The sequence below is a fragment of the Schistocerca americana genome, chromosome 3 (assembly GCF_021461395.2).
Source record: "Schistocerca americana isolate TAMUIC-IGC-003095 chromosome 3, iqSchAmer2.1, whole genome shotgun sequence".
Lineage (NCBI taxonomy): Eukaryota > Metazoa > Arthropoda > Insecta > Orthoptera > Acrididae > Schistocerca > Schistocerca americana.
Window position 1 is genome coordinate 815,192,427 of NC_060121.1, and position 18,321 is coordinate 815,210,747.

At 42.7% G+C, this 18,321-nt stretch overlaps 1 protein-coding gene across 3 annotated transcripts in view; it reads right to left on the reverse strand.

Annotated features, from left to right (window-relative positions):
- Window positions 1–18,321, reverse strand: part of LOC124607472 (Werner syndrome ATP-dependent helicase-like) — a 227,863-nt gene that overhangs the window by 20,126 nt on the left and 189,416 nt on the right. For all 3 annotated transcript variants that reach the window (XM_047139823.1, XM_047139825.1, XM_047139824.1), the window contains 3 exons: window positions 16,618–16,714; window positions 4,690–4,831; window positions 2,781–2,979 (listed from right to left, as the gene is read on the reverse strand). In XM_047139823.1, coding sequence (XP_046995779.1) covers window positions 2,781–2,979; window positions 4,690–4,831; window positions 16,618–16,714 — 438 coding nt within the window. The remainder of the gene's footprint in view (window positions 1–2,780; window positions 2,980–4,689; window positions 4,832–16,617; window positions 16,715–18,321) is intronic.

Sequence of the window (18,321 nt, forward strand, 5' to 3'; positions counted from 1 at the left end):
TTATACTTTTGTTATTGGCTAGTTTCAACCTCATGATCATTATCAAGCATATGCATGTAAGTGGTGATACATCGACTGTTTGCAGAATATAAATGAAAAGATAAAGTAGTGGAAAGCATGCCAGGACATGTTGCAACATATAGATGGCTACTGTAGAACATTTGTGCTCCTTAGTGTAACTTGCCTGATAACTGCATGTCACTATCAGTTTCCATGTGGAGATACATAAAGTTACAGCCTCAATGAAAACATGTCTTTTGTTAATCAGTACTTACAAAATAAGAAAAGTTCTGGCAAAACGTAAATAATATAGGAGTAAAGGTGACCACTCACCAAATAACAGAAACATTAAGTTGTCGAGAGGCACACACAAAAGAGAATGAAAACTTTGCTAGCTTTCAGAATAATTCTTTTGATGAGACGGTGTACTCACAGACACATGTGTAACTACATTTTGGTGTCTGAACATACAGTTCAGCAGGTGGACTGGGATGAGAGTTGTATCAGATGGGCTGGGTTGAGGGAGAAAGAGGCAGGAAGCAGGAGAAGAGGTTTGTGACACGTAGCGAAAGGCTCAGCAGGAAGCAGATGGTATGCAGGCTAACAATGAGGGAAGGAGAAGTGGCAGGTGACAGGTTAAGCATGTCACACTTACGTATCAGAGCTGGTGAGATGCAATGCATCAGGAAGATGACAGGACAGAAGAAGGGGAAATGGTTGGCTGGTGGGTATGGGGACAATGAGTTAGCAGAGATTGAGGTCAGAAGAATTACAGGAGCAAAGGATGTGTTGCAAGACTAACTCTCACCTAAGTAGTCCAGGGTGTGAAGCAGCCATTGAGCTTGAACATGTTGTGATCAGCAGCATATTGTGCCACCAGGTGGTCAACTTGTGTTCTTGGGCCCAGTTTGGCAGTGGCCATTAATTTTGGTAGACTCTTTGGTGTGTGCCTCATATACAATCTGAGCATGTGCTCTGTCTCTATAGGCCTCATCACTGACAGGAAACTGAAATTTAATTCTCCTCCACAAAACTTCTGAGACTAATTCATAGAGTGTATTCATAATGAAATGTCTTCCTACCATTTTCCACATGTTTTCTCAACTTCTCCATCTTGCTGTGTCTGCCAGGTACCACTAACACCATCTGCCGAGCTGTGATATCTTTTGTCTACAAATACATCTAGAAACCATTCTGAAGGGCACGACAGAGGGTACCGCAGATTTGGGTTTTTTCCTGTTGGGTTTGTATATGCAGTGCCGGAAGAAGAATGTTTGCTTAGATGATTTTGTTTGCTTTACAATAAGCAGTGTGTGTGTGTGTGTGTGTGTGGGGGGGGGGGGGGGGGGGGGGGTCCGGCAGGCACGCGCTCTTCCAAAAGCTCGCAAAGTTTTCATTCTCTTTGGTGTGTGCCTCTCGATGACTTGGCCCTTCTGCTATTTGGTAAGTGGTCTCCTTCACACCTAAATTATTTAATCAGCATTTGATGGCTGTGGAGCCAGTTTTGAAGAAGACAACTTAATACGATATTGTAATAGCACAGATTTAAATGAGTATGTGTAACAGCATTTCCAACAGGGCCTAAACTAACACTGAATGAGAAACATTGAGAAATATGCAATGATGTCACGAACTGTCTGGACATTTGACAGGTCAGCCATCATCATCATTTCAACAAGAGGAGTAAATTGAGAATGCAAGCAAAGTCTCCTACACTGCAGAACCGGCAAACTGATAACTACAAGATGATCAGTTCCATCAACCTTTGAGTTCCCTTCTTTCATAGCCACCAATGACAGTAACTCAACACATGACAGTAAGTGCACACTGTTATCTTAGTGGCATTTCAGCCACCACTCACTCTGCATGATAACAAAATGTTACCAAGCATACAACCACTGCTGACACACTTTACATAGTGACACAGAGATTGACTTGCACAGATACCGACAATATAGCTTGCCGATGTTCAACAATACATTATAGCTGCTAAAGTATTGTTGGATCAAAAAACTGGTGGGTGGCTGTTGAAGTAAATGTACTATTTACATGAAGACTTCATATTTTTGTCAACAGAGAGCTATAGCAAGTGCACAACAATAGGGGAGCATGCCAAAAGAAGGGGTGGAAATGACTACTTCTGCACTGGTCTGATGCTACCTGATAGTGTGCACAATGCTGTGTAATAAAGTAATGTGTGTACAGTGATCGGCAATGACAAATGAACAGTGTAGCACTATCTTTTCATGTTAGTAAACAACTTCTTTGCAAAACAGTATAGCACACTAGAGATACACTGAATGAGGTTGTGCTATTTAGATGGACTTGCCTTATATTCAACAGGATAGAGACTCGAATTCCATCTGGTCATTCTTACTTGGAACCAGAATGGTTCCTGCTATATTGCCATGGCCAACTACCTGTGCCATTCTTGTTTAAGCAGATTTGTAAGTATGCAAATGCCCATATATGTCAATTAAGATTTCTTTTGTTTGTTTTTTATCAAACAATAATACTATGAAATGTCCAATACCCTTTAAAAGTGTCTGCAGATGAATAAAACTACTACTACTACTACTACTACTACTACTACAACCACGCACCTCCAGTCATCACTTTTGTTACTTCTTAAGTATAGTGCTATAATTTCATTGAGACCATGTGTAATGGCAATGGCAGTAATGTTACATGAAAAGATTTCTCCTGATAACATCACATTATTGAAATACTAAATTACCTGAAAGTATTGATGTTATTAACAAATAAGCTGCAACACAAACCTCTCTGAAGCTATACGATCAGGACTTTTTCCCTGACGAAACAGACTGTACGTTACATTTGCAGTCTGTGAAATTTTTTCAATAAGATCTTGAGTTGTCACAATATCTTGAGGGACACCATGCTGTTGGCAAAATTTTGTTACCTTCAGAACAATAGCTGGACCAAATTTCTCTACTTTAGCTCCTGTGAAACCTTCCACTGAAAAGGAAAATCTGTTATTAAAACAAAATATCTTCTCACAGATTCCTAACAAAAAAACAACTAAAATTCATTCACTCATTCATTCATTCACGGAAAGTCAAATGATTTCTGTGGCTAGTTATTTAGATGCCTGGATAATTTTACTATTTTGCATAGTTTCACTGAGAGATTTAAATACGAGGTATGTCCACAAAGTAAGTTCCATTTGGTTATATAAAACAAATGTGTGCAGATACAGGAAAATATTTATTGTACAAAAATCTACAACTGTTAAAGTACTTTTCTACATAGCTTCCGAAATTTTGTAGACACTTGCCATAGCGTAGCACAAGTTTTTGTATGCCTTCTTCACAGACGATTGCTGCCTTTGTATTCAACCATGTGGTAACATGTTCTTTCAGCTCATCATCATCGTTGAAGTGTTGACCACCAAGGTCTGATTTTAGGTCTAAGAAAAGATGAAAGTTGCTAGGAGCGAGGTCTGGGCTGTACGGAGGATGATTAAACGTGTCCCAGTGAATTTCAAATAAGAGTTGTTTGATCACATTCGCTATGTGAGGTTGGGCATTATCATGGAGAAAAACAAAACCTTTTGATTGTAATCCTCGGTGCTTGTTTTGTGCTGCATGACACAATTTCTTAATGGGCTCGCAGTAACCATGTGCATTGATTGTTTGGCCACGTGGTAAGAAATCAATCAGCAAAATGCCTTTTTTGTCCCAAAAACAGGTGCACATGACTTTTCGAGGTGTCAAGATTTGCTGAGGGATGAAGTGTGCCTACATTCCACTGATTGCAGTCTCATCCCTCATGACTATCCAAGGAAGGAAACCATCGCCTTCTTCATTGTAGCATGTCAAAAACTGAAGTGCATTGCCCATCCATTGTTTTTAATGTTGTTCAGTAAGAATTTTGGGTAACCAACGTGAGCAAAGTTTTCGAAATTTGAGTTTTTCAGTGATAATTTCATGAATTAGTGATTGTGAGATCAGCAGAACTTCCATAGCAAGGGCACTAGGTGTAAACTTATGGTTGTGCTTAATCTTCTCTTCAATTGTGTGAACCAGTTCATCAGTAACCCCAGACGGGCGTCCACTTCATTCTTCACTGTGCAATTGATCATGTCTTTCACTGATCAGTCTGACCTGTCTTCTAACCATTGAATCACTCATTGCATTTTGTCTGTAAACCTTGCAGATTTGCCAATGAATTTCCTTTGGTTTAACTTTCTTTGCATTTAGAAAACGAATTGCAGATCTGATTTCACACGTGGCGGCATTTTCAATTATGGCTGACGTCTTAAAGAAGCACTACAAAGCACACGTTGGCAGCAGCGATCTGAAAATGGCATACATGTCTTCTCCATGAGTCATAGTAACTGCTGCACATGCCAAGAACTGTGATTGTAGCACTGCCATGGATAGAAAAAGAAACAGAACTTACTTTGTGGACGACTCCCATATTTACAGTGTGCACCACAAGAGCAACATGCATCGAATGAGAAAGTTTTTGTAGGGCTAGCTTTTGATAACTTGAAGGGTGCTAAAAGCATTATAAATAGTATTTAGCATTAGCACTACACACACACACACACACACACACACACACACACACACACACACACACACACCTTAAAGCAAGACACAGAGTCCTGCACTCTTTTCTGTGCCAACACAATAAAACAACTCACACTTTTTGATTGCTTACCCCGTGATAACTGAGCTGTAGAGCTAGGTCGGACTCTGGCAACATTGAGCAGCATCAGGTTACTTGCAATCATGTATGGTGCACAACCATTTTCGTAAGCCAGATAATTTCGTAGTGACAGCAGCTCACGATGCAAAAGACCCTGTTCAAAACACAATAGTTACAATGATGAAATGAATTCAATGAAGGTGCAATGATATAGGTGGGAATATCAGTGACCGGCTTGAATACAGGATCAAATAGCTCACAGGTTAAGACAGCTGCTCAAAATAAGCAGAAAAATGGGGTTTGAGTCCCATTCTGGAAAAAGGTTTCAACTATATATTCATTACAATAAATGCATATAAACGATATTAAGGTGACATACAAAAATGAAATAATTTAAATTTAAAAAATTAACACAAACAAATGAAAATATTTAAAATAATTAATAACTACAGTCGTTCAAGCATTCAAGATTAACATAAAAATATAGATAAATAACATAATTTCCACTTCCCATATTTACACCAATAATCACTCTTGCCTGGATGAGCAATCAAACAATTTTTTTCAACAGAATAGCCTTGAAACACAATGAAATTGTATTTAAAAGCAAAAGATCATATACCAACAGATAACTGAAGAGCCACTTTGAGAATAAAATTTGAGTAAATAGTGCAAATCATATAAAAAGTAAGATGGCTGTAAGCATCTCGTCTGGTACAAGTTAGTGTCACATTACTAAAGGCGTACTAATAAGGAAAGAAGGAGTGGCTTTATGTGCAGGTCACTGATCTCAAGCAATACTAAAGTGACAGTTCATTGAATGCAGTATTTCCGTAATAGACTTTGAAACATAAACATAGTGTATTGCTGACCAAAAGTAACTGATGTCCAGCTTTGATTTGATACCCACAGCAACATTCCGAACAAGAGTAGAAGCACATAGCACAATAGCACTTCATTATTTCAAACTCCATTTGTCTTCCATCAAACAGAAGTGAGCCCTGTTGTAAATGGTTTTGCTGACCATGATGGTCAAATGGCAGCAATGAAGCATCTCCAGCAATCAGATGTAATTAAAAAGGGAAAATTACCCACAATGAATTTTCACTGTGCTACAATGTGTGTGTGGATTTGAAACTTCTTTGTATATTAAAACTGTGTGTCAGACCAAGAACTGAACCTGAGACCACTGCCATTAGCAGGCAGGTGCTCTACTGACTGAGCTATCGAAGCATGACTCTCAGCTCAGCCTCACACCTTAACGTCTGCCAATACCTCTTCTGCTGCCCTTTAGATTTCACACATGTTCCCCCACATACTTTGTGGAACTAGCAATCCTGGATGAAATTATACTGTGGAGAAAAGGTTTAGCCACAGCCTAGGGGATTGTTCCCAGAATGAATTTTTACTCTGCAATGGAGTGTTCCAGCATTATGATATACTTCACAGAAACTAGCTACAATTTTCTCACAAGTGCTGTGAGACAAAGTGGCCACTGAGTGCACTTAAAAACTTTGAGAGGTCTTAACCACAATGTTATTATTTCAAAATGCCTTAAGCTTTTTAATTTACTTCATTATCAAAGGCTATGAAAAATACAGTGACAAAACTGTTATCAACATAAGTTCAAAACTTGTTACTTTTCATCAGTTTGCTGACTGGCTTGATGTGATGTGGCCCACCACGAACTCCTCTCCTGTGCCAACTCTTCACTTCATAGTAGCACTTGCAGCCTCTTCAATTTACTCTCAATCCATATACTGTACTCATTATACTGTTCATTCCATTCAGCAGATCCTCTAATTCCTCTTCACTTTCACTGAGGATAGCTATGTAATCAACGAATCACTCTTGAACCTCTCTTTTATTTCCAGCATTGCTTCTTTGATGTATAGGTTGAACAATAGGGGTGAAAGACTACATTCCTGTCCTACACCCTCTTTAATCCAAGCACTTTGTTTTGGATTTTACACTTACTGTTCCCTCTTGGCTCTTGTACATATTGTATATTACCTATCTTTCCCTACAGTTTACTCCTATTTTTCTCGGGGCTTTGGACATCTAGCACCATTTGACATCATTGAGCACTATTTTCTGGTCAACAAATCCTATAAAGTGTTATAACCTTTAATCACTAATAAATTGCATGGATATACAAAAGTAGAAACAATGGCGGGTTACATGCTACTAACTCCATATCTGTCATTTGATTGCTGTGCCGTGACATGCGGCCGGCGCCGCTCGGCCGAGCTGCGGAGCGCCTCTATCGCCGTGTTCGCGTACTGACGTAGCGGCACTTTTAAATCTCGTGGCACTGTCACAATACTTTTCCCCCCTTTGGAAAAAAAACACCCACTTCCTTGGAGACAAGGACAGTGTGGAGACATCCATGGCCTCTTGGGAGGCCCCGAGAAGATCCCGCGGAGAAACACGAGAGTATGGTCGAAAATGTCCAGGACGGAAGCTGGCGCGTGGAATGTTCCTCCTGGACGAGATGATGGGTGAAAACTCCGGAGCAGCATCCATAGGTGTCCCGGACCTGGGGGTGTGCTCCAGCAAGATGGGTCCCGGAGAAGGCGGCGTCGCAACTGGGGCCGGTTCCGGTGTACTCGGAAGCGGGAGCGACGTCGGCTGCAGCAACATGCACGGAAGATCAGCAGCAGCGACAGGACTGGCTTCTCGGGCTGGTGGAGGTGAAAGAAGGGGCGGTGGCACCGGCACGGCCACCACTCGTGGGCGCATCTGGTCGTAATGGCGAACAACCATGCCGTCGTCCGTACGTATTTCACAAAGCTGGTGGCTGCGAAGAGCCTGGACCACCCCTGGAATCCATTTAGGGCGAGATCCATACCCTCGTGCCCACACGTCGGCGCCCACCGAGTATTTTCCCGCCCGAGGGGACACAGTACAAGGCCTGACAGGGTGAAGCAGGTGCAATAGAGTGCGTGGTTGGCGGCCATGCAAGAGTTCAGCAGGGCTGCGAACAACCAGAGGCGTGAAGCGATAAGAACTCAGAAATTGCAACAGAGCGTCATCTGTGGAAAAATCACTAAGGAATTTTTTCATCTGGCTTTTGAAAGTGCGGACAAGGCGCTCGACCTCCCCATTCGATTGCGGATGGAAGGGCGGTGCTGTAACATGATGAATCCCTTGTCCAGTACAAAAATCACGGAAGGCCTGCGAAGAGAACTGAGGGCTATTGTCCGTGACAATCGTGGATGGAAGACCTTCTAGCGCAAAGATTTTGGACAAAGCCAGCGTCGTCGCCGCAGTGGTGGGCGACGGACATCGAACAACAAACGGAAACTTCGAGAAGGCGTCAATCAACAGTAGCCAATAAGTGCCGAGGAAGGGGCCGGCAAAGTCAGCATGCACCCGTTCCCGCGGCTGCGCCGGATCAGGCCACAGAGAGGGCATTGTACGGGGTGCAGCCAGTTGTTAAGCACACTGACCACATGCAGCGAGCATGTGGGCTATGTCCGAATCAATACCGGGCCAATAAACGTGCCTGCGGGCCAGGGACTTAATCCGAGAAATCCCCCAATGGCCTTCATGCAATAGTTTGAGAACATCTTTGCGAAGAGAGGCTGGCACCACGACCCGTGGAGATGCGCCATCCGTGGCCAGAAGAACAACACCCTCACGAACAGACAGACGAAGGCGCAAGGCATGGTAGTTGCGAAGGGGATCCAACGCCCGGCCCTCGGTCCTGTCCGGCCAACCCCGCTGAACAAAACTGATCACCTGACGCAGGACCGGGTCCCGCGCAGTAGCCGACGCGACCTGCGAACCTGTAAATGGAAAACCCTCGACCGCACGACGTTCTTCCTCATCAATGTGGAAACAGAGTAGTTCATCTCGATCGAAAACTGGGTCAGGGACCATCGGCAAACGCGCCAACGCGTCAGCGTTGGCATACTGGGCCGTGGGGCGATAGTGGATCTCATAGTGAAAACAAGACAAGTATAAGGCCCAACGTTGCAGGTGGTGAGCTGCCTTATCCGGCAGCGACGCCGAGGGGCTGAACAGAGAGACCAGCGGCTTGTGGTCGGTGATGAGGTGAAACTTAGAACCATACAAAAAACCGCTGAACTTTTTTAGAGCATAAATGATAGCGAGCGCCTCCTTTTCGATTTGAGAGTAACGCCGTTGGGCATCGTTGAGGGTCTTGGAAGCGTAGGCGATGGGTTGTTCCGACCCATCCTCATACCGATGGGCGAGAACAGCCCCTAGGCCATACTGTGACGTGTCAGTCGCCAGAACCAAGTGCTGACCCGGACGGAATGTGGCAAGACAAGGCGCCGACTGCAAATGAGCCTTCAGGCGGACAAAAGCCTGCTCACACTCGTCGGACCAACAGAAAGGAACGTTTTTGCGTAACAGCTGATGCAGAGGATGAGCTACCGCCGCCGCGGATGGAATGAATTTGTGGTAATAAGCAATCTTGCCTAGGAACGTCTGAAGTTCTTTGACCGTAGACGGCCAGGGTAGAGTGGTAATGGCCGCAACGTGCTGTCGTAGAGGACGTATACCCTCACGGGACAAGTGGAAACCAAGATACACAGTGGAGGGTTGGAAGAACTGTGACTTGTCCGGATTGCACTTCAACCCAGCCGAATGCAGAACCCGAAACAGTGAACGCAAATTGCGAAGGTGCTCCTCAGTGGAGGCCCCCGTGACAACAATGTCATCCAGGTAGTTGATGCAGCCGGGAACGGAAGCCGTGAGCTGTTCCAAAAACCGCTGAAAAATGGCCGGTGCGCTAGCGACGCCAAATGGCAACCGCTGGTACTGATACAACCCACAAGGAGTGTTGATGACGAGAAATTCCTTGGAAGACGCATCCAACGGCAACTGATGGTACGCCTCCAATAAGTCAAGTTTGGAAAAGAACTGGCCCTCAGCGAGCTTGGTAAATAACTCCTCAGGACGGGGAAGAGGATAAGTGTCAATGAGGCTCTGAGCGTTGACAGTGGCTTTAAAATCACTACACAAGCGCAGACTCCCGTTTGGTTTGGAAACCACCACGATTGGCGATGCCCATTCGCTGGAGGGAACAGGAAGGAGAATCCCCGAAGCTGTTAACCTGTCTATCTCAGCTTTGACAGGTGCACGCAAAGCCATCGGAATAGGGCGTGCCCGGAAAAACTTAGGCCGAGCTGTAGGTTTAAGAGTAATGTGGGCTTCAAAATCCTTCGCACGACCCGGACCAGCAGAGAACACGGACGAGAATTCAGAACACAATCCATCCAGCTGTTGATACGGAATATCCTCAGATATGAGGTGCACATCATCATCAATAGAGAACCCGAATAACTGGAAAGCATCATAACCGAACAGGTTTTCAGTGCCCGCATGATCCACCACATAAAACGTGAGGGGCCTAACAACAGACTTGTAGGCAGTGGAAGCATCAAACTGGCCAACGATAGGAATTTTCTGCTTATTATAAGTCCGTAGATGTCGCGTAACTGGAGACAAGGGAGGGGAGCCCAACTCCAAATACGTGCAAGAATTAATGAGAGTTACTGCAGAGCCAGTGTCCACTTGCATGCGAATGTCTTTATCCAGAACACGAACAGTAACAAACAACTTATTTGTTTGAGAAAGCACACAGTTAACATCCATGTCCGATGCCTCGTCCTCGTCGACAGGAACTGTAGGGGACTGACACACAGAAGCAATGTGGCCTTTTTTCCTACATGAATTACACGTGGCCCAACGTTTTGGACATGCAGCCCTGTCATGCTGTACGAAACAACGTGGACAAGAAGGAAGTGCGGAACAAACCTGTTTCTGTGGTTGCTGTTTTCGCTGCGAGCGTGGCGGCCCAATGCGACGTCGTTGACGCGAGTGAACCGCCGCCACGTTGTCGTTCCCCTGTGAAACAGGCAAATTGTCCGCGTCGAAAGTGGTCTGTAGGGCGCCTACATCACACCACGCGTCTATTTGCGCACCAGCAGCGTGAGACACTTCAAAAGATTGAGCGATGCTGAGAACTTCCGACAACGACGGGTTTGGCAGTTGTAAGGCACGTTGCCGAACTTCTTTATCAGGAGCAAGCCGTAGAATAGCGTCCCGAACCATTGAATCACCATAAGACTCATGATGAGTGTCCATGACAAACTGACATTTCCTACTCAGACCGTGTAGTTCGAGAGGCAGGTTCCCGCAGAGGGGCTAACTGAGATAGCAACTGATAGATCCGTGGGGAAACCCAAGAGAGAAATAACGACTTACACATAGGAGCGTCGACAACGCCGAAAGCCAAGAAGTGTTGCCACAAACGCTTCTCATAATCCTCCCAGTCTTCAGCGGCCTCGTCGTAAGGAGGGAACGGAGGCGGAGAAGAGGAAGACAGACGATGAGTAAGCGACGCCGACAACGCCTGAATAGCAGCCGTCAGCTGTGTTTGTTGTTCAATGAGCGCTTGCAGAAGCTGTTCCATGTCTGCCCCGACACGAGCACACAATCCCACAACGCAGGAAAAAAAATATCTGACCTCGTCGCCAAAAAGTGTTATAACCTTTAATCACTAATAAATTGTGTGGATATACAAAAGTAGAAACAATAGCGGGTTACATGCTAGTAACTCCGTATCTGTCATTTGACTGCCGTGCCGTGACATGCGGCTGGTGCCGTTCATAGCGAGGTGGCGCTCCCGCACTCGGTCGAGCTGCGGAGCGCCTCTATCACCGTGTTCGCTTACTGACATAGCGGCACTTTCTCGTGGCACTGTCACAACATGAACGTGTCTTGATTTTTCTTTATCCTTGTTTCCATTATCAACCACATCATCATAATTGCCTCTCCTGCACCTTTACCTTTCCTAAAGCCAAACTGATTATCACCTAACAGATCTTCAATGTTCTTTTCCGTTCTCCTGTGTATTATTCTTGTCAGCAACATGGATGCATGAGCTGTCAAGTGCATGATTGTGCAATAATTCTTGCACTTGTTGGCTCTTGAAATCTTCAGAATTGTGTGGATGATGTTTTTTGGAAAGTAAAATGGTATATTCCCAGACTCATACATTCTACACACCACTGTGAATAGTCATTTTGTAGCCACTTTCCCCAATGATTTTAAAAATTCTGATACAATGCTATTAATCCCTTCTGCCTTATTCGAACTTACATCTTCCAAACCTCTTTTAAATTCTGGTTCTAATACAGGATCCCCCATCTTTTCTATAGTGACTATTCTTTCCTTCTTCTATCATGTCATTCAGACAAATCTTTCCCCTCACAGACGCTTCAATGTACTCTTTCCATGTATCTGCTCTCCCCTCTGCATTTAACATTGGAATTCCCATTGCACTCTTAATGTTACCACCACTGCTTTTATTTTCATCGAAATTTGTTTCGACTTCCCTATATGCCGAGTCAGTCCTTCCGACAATCATTTCTTTTTCCATTTCTTCACCTTTTCCATGCAGCCATTTTGTCTTTGCTTCCCTGCACTTCCTATTTATTTCACTTCTCAGTGACTTGTACTTCTGTATTCCTGAATTTCCTTTAACATTTTTGTATCACCTCCTTTCATTGATCAATTTAAGTTTTTCTTCTGTTACCCACAGTTTATTCAGAGTTACCTTCTTTGTACCTACATTTTTCTTTCCAAGTTCTGTAATTGCCCTTTTTAGAGATTTCAATTTCTCTTCAGCTGAACTGCCTACTGAACTATTCCTTTTTGCAGTATCTATAGTAGCCTCAGAAAGCTTTTAGTGTATCTCTTCGTTCCTTAGTACTTTTTTATCTCACTTCTTGGCGCATTCATTCTCCCTGACTAGTCTCTTAAACTTCAGCCTGCACTTCACCGCTACAGTTGGAGTCATGAACAATGGTGGCGGAGTTTAGGCTTTTTCTGCACACCTACATCACACATTCTCCAACAGCCAATGAGTGTTCAGAAGTGTTTTGAGCACTCTGCACTGAGTGCCGTAGCTAATGCGAGAATTACATTTTATCATAATGACTTGTTTGGAGCATTTTTGCTCCATTTGTTGTGAGCTGTCATCGCTCATGTTGGTGATAAGTGATACATCCCACATAAGGAAGTGAGAGACTTAATTTGCAGGATATACGCTTTCTTGAAGTGGAAGGCACATGCATGTGCATGTGCATACCGCAACTGTTGCTTGGAATCATCAACGCAATCCTCATCCATGCCTCGGCATGCACCAACTGCCATCGTTCGTGGATTTCACTACAGTAACTTGTGATCTGAGTGTATATTTGCTCCAAGGTACACCTCACAAACCAGTATTTGATTTTGGAATCTTTGCCAGACCATGATGTAATCTACCTGAAATCTTCCCATACATCCTGGCCTTTTCCAAGTATGCCATCTCCTCTTGTGATTCTGTATTTGCTATTACTCTCTAAAATTTATCGCAGAACTCAGTTACCCTATACTTTTCTCACCATAAATCCTTGTCTTCTTTCCACTCCACTTCACTGACTGCCACTATATCTAGAGACTGAGTCTTAGCACTTCCCTTTTCAGATTTTCTTGCTTTCCTTACATGTTCAAACTTCTGACTTCCTCACCTTGACTTGTAGAACATTGTCCTTTCATTGATTACTCAATTTTTTCTCATGGTCACTTCCCCTTGGCAGTCCCCTCCCAGAGATCTGAATGGGAGACTAGGCTCGAAACTTTTGCCAATGGAGAGATCTTAACACTTCTTCAATTACAGGCCACATGTCCTGTGGAACCATGATATGGAAAATAATGTATGGCTTAAAGGTTGCCAAATACTTCATGCAATTATTACGAATGAATAGAAACTTGTCCAAATGGATAAATGGTATCCAGTCAACATTGCTTACCAAGAGGCAAGTGCAAACTGCTTTCAAAGATCAAGAATGCTACAAGTAGAATAAACTGCTAGGTGGCACTTAACACATGTTATGATATAACAACTGTTTGTTAAAAAACACTAAGTGATTTAACCAATTGTATCGTATAAATAATTGCATTTATGTCCTCTCCACTGGTGCAAATATTACCAAGCAGCAAGTCAACTGACATTCTGTAGCCATGAATGTGCACAAAATTTAGGCAATATGACGTCAGCACCACTTCTAACATGAGGAGCACGAGTGTTGCATGGCTTTTTGTGTCAGCCATAGTTGCAGTCTCAGTGTTGAGTTTGGCAGTAAATAGTGCTGCAAAGAGATTTTTATGAGGCTTATATCTGTGCAAAGTATGAAAGAGTTTAAATTTCATGCTTTGTGTTGAGATGTATTTTACATCAATCATCTTTACAAGTGACAGCTGTTCGGAGACAACAACACTATGGTGAATTGAAACATCATGCTTTTCAGTGCGTCGTGATGTGTTACCATGAACCAAAGGCTGTTTAAATTAATTTCTTGTGAACTAGTAGTGCTAACGAGAAACTAAACCAGATATTACTGAACAGTTTTATCACAAATTTTCAATGATTACACAATGATTTAATGAATTTCAGTTTCTGATCTTCATGAAGTTAGGGAGCTTTAAGATTTTGAAATTAAATTTCCACTTGTGACGGTTGCTCAGTGCAGGAGTTTGCTGTGTTCTGATCTAAGGTGCTGCTAGCAACAAATAACAAGATGTCTATTTGCATAAATGGCCACTGCAAAACTGTGCCAAAGAGACAGCTGGACCACCCAACTACTGAACATGCCATCCCAACATGATGTGCTTCATTTTAATGACTGCTTCACAGCCCATGCCATCTGGATTCTCCCTACCAACACCAGGTTTTCTGAATTGTGCAGCTGGGAACTCTCCAAACAATATATCCTCTGTTCCTGCAACCCACCCCCCTCCCCCCGGCCTAAAACTTGGCTACTACCTTTCTCGAAACTACCTATTCACTTCCCTGCCCCCACTCCAGTACTACAACACACGTCATCTGTCCCACACCTACAAGTCCTTTCCCCATCTCTGCTTATCTCCTCTTTACTCTCTTCCCCCCCTCCTGCACAACCTCTCAATGTTGCACCTAAAAACCTTACCTGCGTACTCTCCCAGGCAGTAATAGCAAAACTTTTCCCTCTCTGTCTCATGCCTTCTCTTTACCCTCCCCTCCATACCCAATTGCTCCCCCATCAGATGCAGTCGCACTTGGGCTCTAGTGCCCTGACACAGTGGTGAGTGTGTGCGCATGTGCACGCGCGCACGTGTGCGTGTGCGTGTGCGTGTGTGTGTGTGTGTGTGTTTTTTTTTTTTTCCTACTGTAAAAGTTTCAATATTTTAGAAGTCTTTTTCATTTTGCCTGTCTGAGACTCAATACTTCCACTATTTTGCATGTTGCCATCTGCCCTTTCCATATTGTCGATAATAAAATATTAAGCATATGATATTTTGGTGTGCGATACTAATTTATTTATTCTCCCAGCATTTTAAATTTCAATTATTTTCATCCCTTTTAGTGTACGATTTTCTCAGCTTACAAACCTTCCCCTTCCTATTAAGGTATAGGCCACACCATTCCATTTTTTTCTCCTGATAGCATCAACCTGGTCAGCTACAGTGTGAACTCTCTCTGAAGTCCTGCAAGCTCTCAGTTTCCTGATAGCTCATTGCCCAATTTTTTAAAGCTAAGTCTGCGGTTGACACCAAAGAGACATACATTTGTGAACATGGTTGTTGTTCCTGTCATGTCCAGGTCACTCCTGAAGCTGCACCTCACATTCCTGGCCAGATTGTTACCTGCTTCCCCAACTAACAGTACCCGATCCTTCTCTTTGAAATCCCTAGTTAATGTCTCAAAGTTCTTTATGAACTGGCATAGGTTCATACTCAGTTTCACAATACTTGTGACGTGGAACCATGACCCCTTCTTTTCCTTCAACTGCTGCCCTACAGCCCTCGCATGACAGCTACTTAGCAGTAAGATTTTTATTTTCCTGTCAGATTTAATTTTCAACCTAACTGAAATCTTGTTCCTGCTGAACCCTGTTTTCATCTGCAGCTTGAAGAGACTCTTCCTCTCCTATCTCAGGTAACAGTTCATATTTATTATTCAATTTGAGACCGAATGAGCTATGAATGTTAACCCCCGCCTTTGCCTATTTCCTGTTACCTTCTCACATGTTCCAGTTTACTTTCCCTCCATTAAAATTTTCAGCCTTAAGATCTGCCCAAAGGGCACACATTCTAGCCTCTGCTACAGTGCCTTTTCTGTCTCTGCTACAAATGCTACATAACCATTGACATGGTATTCCCTTTTCTATCCCACTGCACATAAAATCAGGATTTACAGGACACACAGAACACTCTGACTAATCTATGGTTGCATCCACATTTATCACCAATGACAGTAGAACAATTAGATGACTCTAGTGGTACTTAGTTACCAATGACAGTACAGCTGTTAGATGATACTAGCAGTACTTAAGTTACCCACACAGTTTCCACCAAAAAATGTGGATAGAATCTTCATAAGATTTTTTCAACCTTATTAACACAAGAATTTGCATCTGTACACAATATCTCACTGATATAGTTGTAATAGTATTCGTGCAATATTTAGAAACAGACACTAGAGTGATCCAGATATCTCACAGAGTAACACGTTACACTAATAGCTTAATCAAACAATGGAAAATCCAGGATGGAATATGATGATATTATGAAAAGGATAGCAACTATCCTTTTGAGAATATTGTTACATTAACAGCTTACACAACCATGTTTTCATGACGAAGTTTCACACTGCAGTGGAGTGTGTGCTGTTATGAACTTTCCTAATAAGAGTATATATTTACAATTGAATAGGGTTGAAGGCACCCAATCTCCATTTGGAATGGTACTTAATTACCATCCATTCATCCACCCCTTCCTCCCTACCACTGCAAGGTCTCCCTGTTCCACTGTTCCTGCAAATACAGTTCACATATCATCCAATGAAATGTAACATAAAGGGTATAAACAAGCACTTACTATTGTTTCTTGCTCCAAGTCATTCTGAGTAACATTTGGCAGCTGGCTGCTTCCTTCAACTGTTTGGTCTTCAGTATCATGCCAACCAGCTGATGACCTGTGAACATAATTGAATCATGCTAATGAGCATTACAAGCTGATATCATGTTTTGTGACCGTATGCAATATGTGGTTCACACTTCTGCAAATACATCTGTAAATGTCAATAATATATTTATGTTGCTGCTCAAATCATTTATGCCTTTTCTGCAAATACTTGCCTGGACAAAAGTTCTTGTCAGTGGTTTAAAGTACACTGAGTTATTTAAGCTGTCAAAAAATTGAAATCTGTATTATATGTAACCGACTCAGTAACAAGTAAATATCTTAATTCTGGGTCAAAAACTTTCTTCTTTAGGATTAAGGAGGAAAAAATCAGGTAGAAATGACTGCAGCGTGGCGGCACAGTTGATGAAAAAAATTCTAGTCTGATATCACAGATCAAAAAGTAAATAGTACATGAGAACAGAACAAAAAAATGATGCAACAGGTAATGTAATTTTCCTTTTGGAACAGTTTTAGATAAAGCAACCATACCTAGAAAAGAAATTAATGTCAAGCCAAGATTAGTAGGACTTTCATGTAGAAGAAAAAAGGCAAGAAGAAAGGGGAGGGGGAGGAATGATGCAAGAAAGTAAGTTACTGAGTAAATAAACAGAACATCAAATCCAACAGCTGATCTAAAAATCAATCTATCACTTTTAGAAAACTTTTTTTCACTTATTTAACTAATACGAGCTCTTCTGAAACTTGTGTTACACAATACCTAAGTGACAGTTGGTAATGAGGTCATTAGAGATGAGGCACAATGTAGGTTTGTGGATTGATAGGGAAGGAAGTTTGCTGTGTCCTTTTAATCAAACCATATCAGCAATGACCCCAAGTCATTTATGGAAAGCCTTGAAAACCTAAATGTGAATCGACAGACAGGTATTTGAACAGCTACCCTCTCAAATAAACTTTCAGTGTATTACCACTGTACTACCTTGGTTAGACAGGTGATGATGAATGAGCAATACTTCATTTTGTAATGTTAGTAGTTAAATGCTGCTAGTCTCCACTCCCCTCCCCCAACACATGTACATATTCCATAGTATTACTCACACCAAAGCCCCACACCCCAAACCAAGGACATGTAGGTGCAACCGTAATGGAGGAGTATCTGTTGAGAGGCCAAACAAAAGTGTGGTTCCTGAAGAGGGGCAACTGCCTTTTCAATAGCAGCAGAGGCAACCGTCTGGATGATTGATCTGGGGTTGCAGTATTAATCAACATGATCTTGCCTGTGCTGATACTGCAAATGGTTGGAAGCAAGGGAGAAACTACAGCCATTATTTCTTCTAAGGGCATGCAACTCTACTGTGTGGTTAAATGATTATGGCATCCTCTTGGGTGAAATATTTCAGAGGTAAAATAGCCCCCTTTCAGATCTCCAGGTGGGGACTACTCAGGAAGACATTTCCATCAGAAAAACAAAACTGGCACTCTATGTGTAGGAATGTGAATGCAGATCCTATAATTGAGAAGGTAGGTTAGAAAATTTAAGAAAAGGAATAGATACGTTGAAGTTTGATAAAGCGGAAATTAGTGAAGTTCAGTGACAGAAGGAACAGGACTTCTGGTCAGGTCAATAAAAGGTAGTAAATACAAAATTTAAGAGTGGTA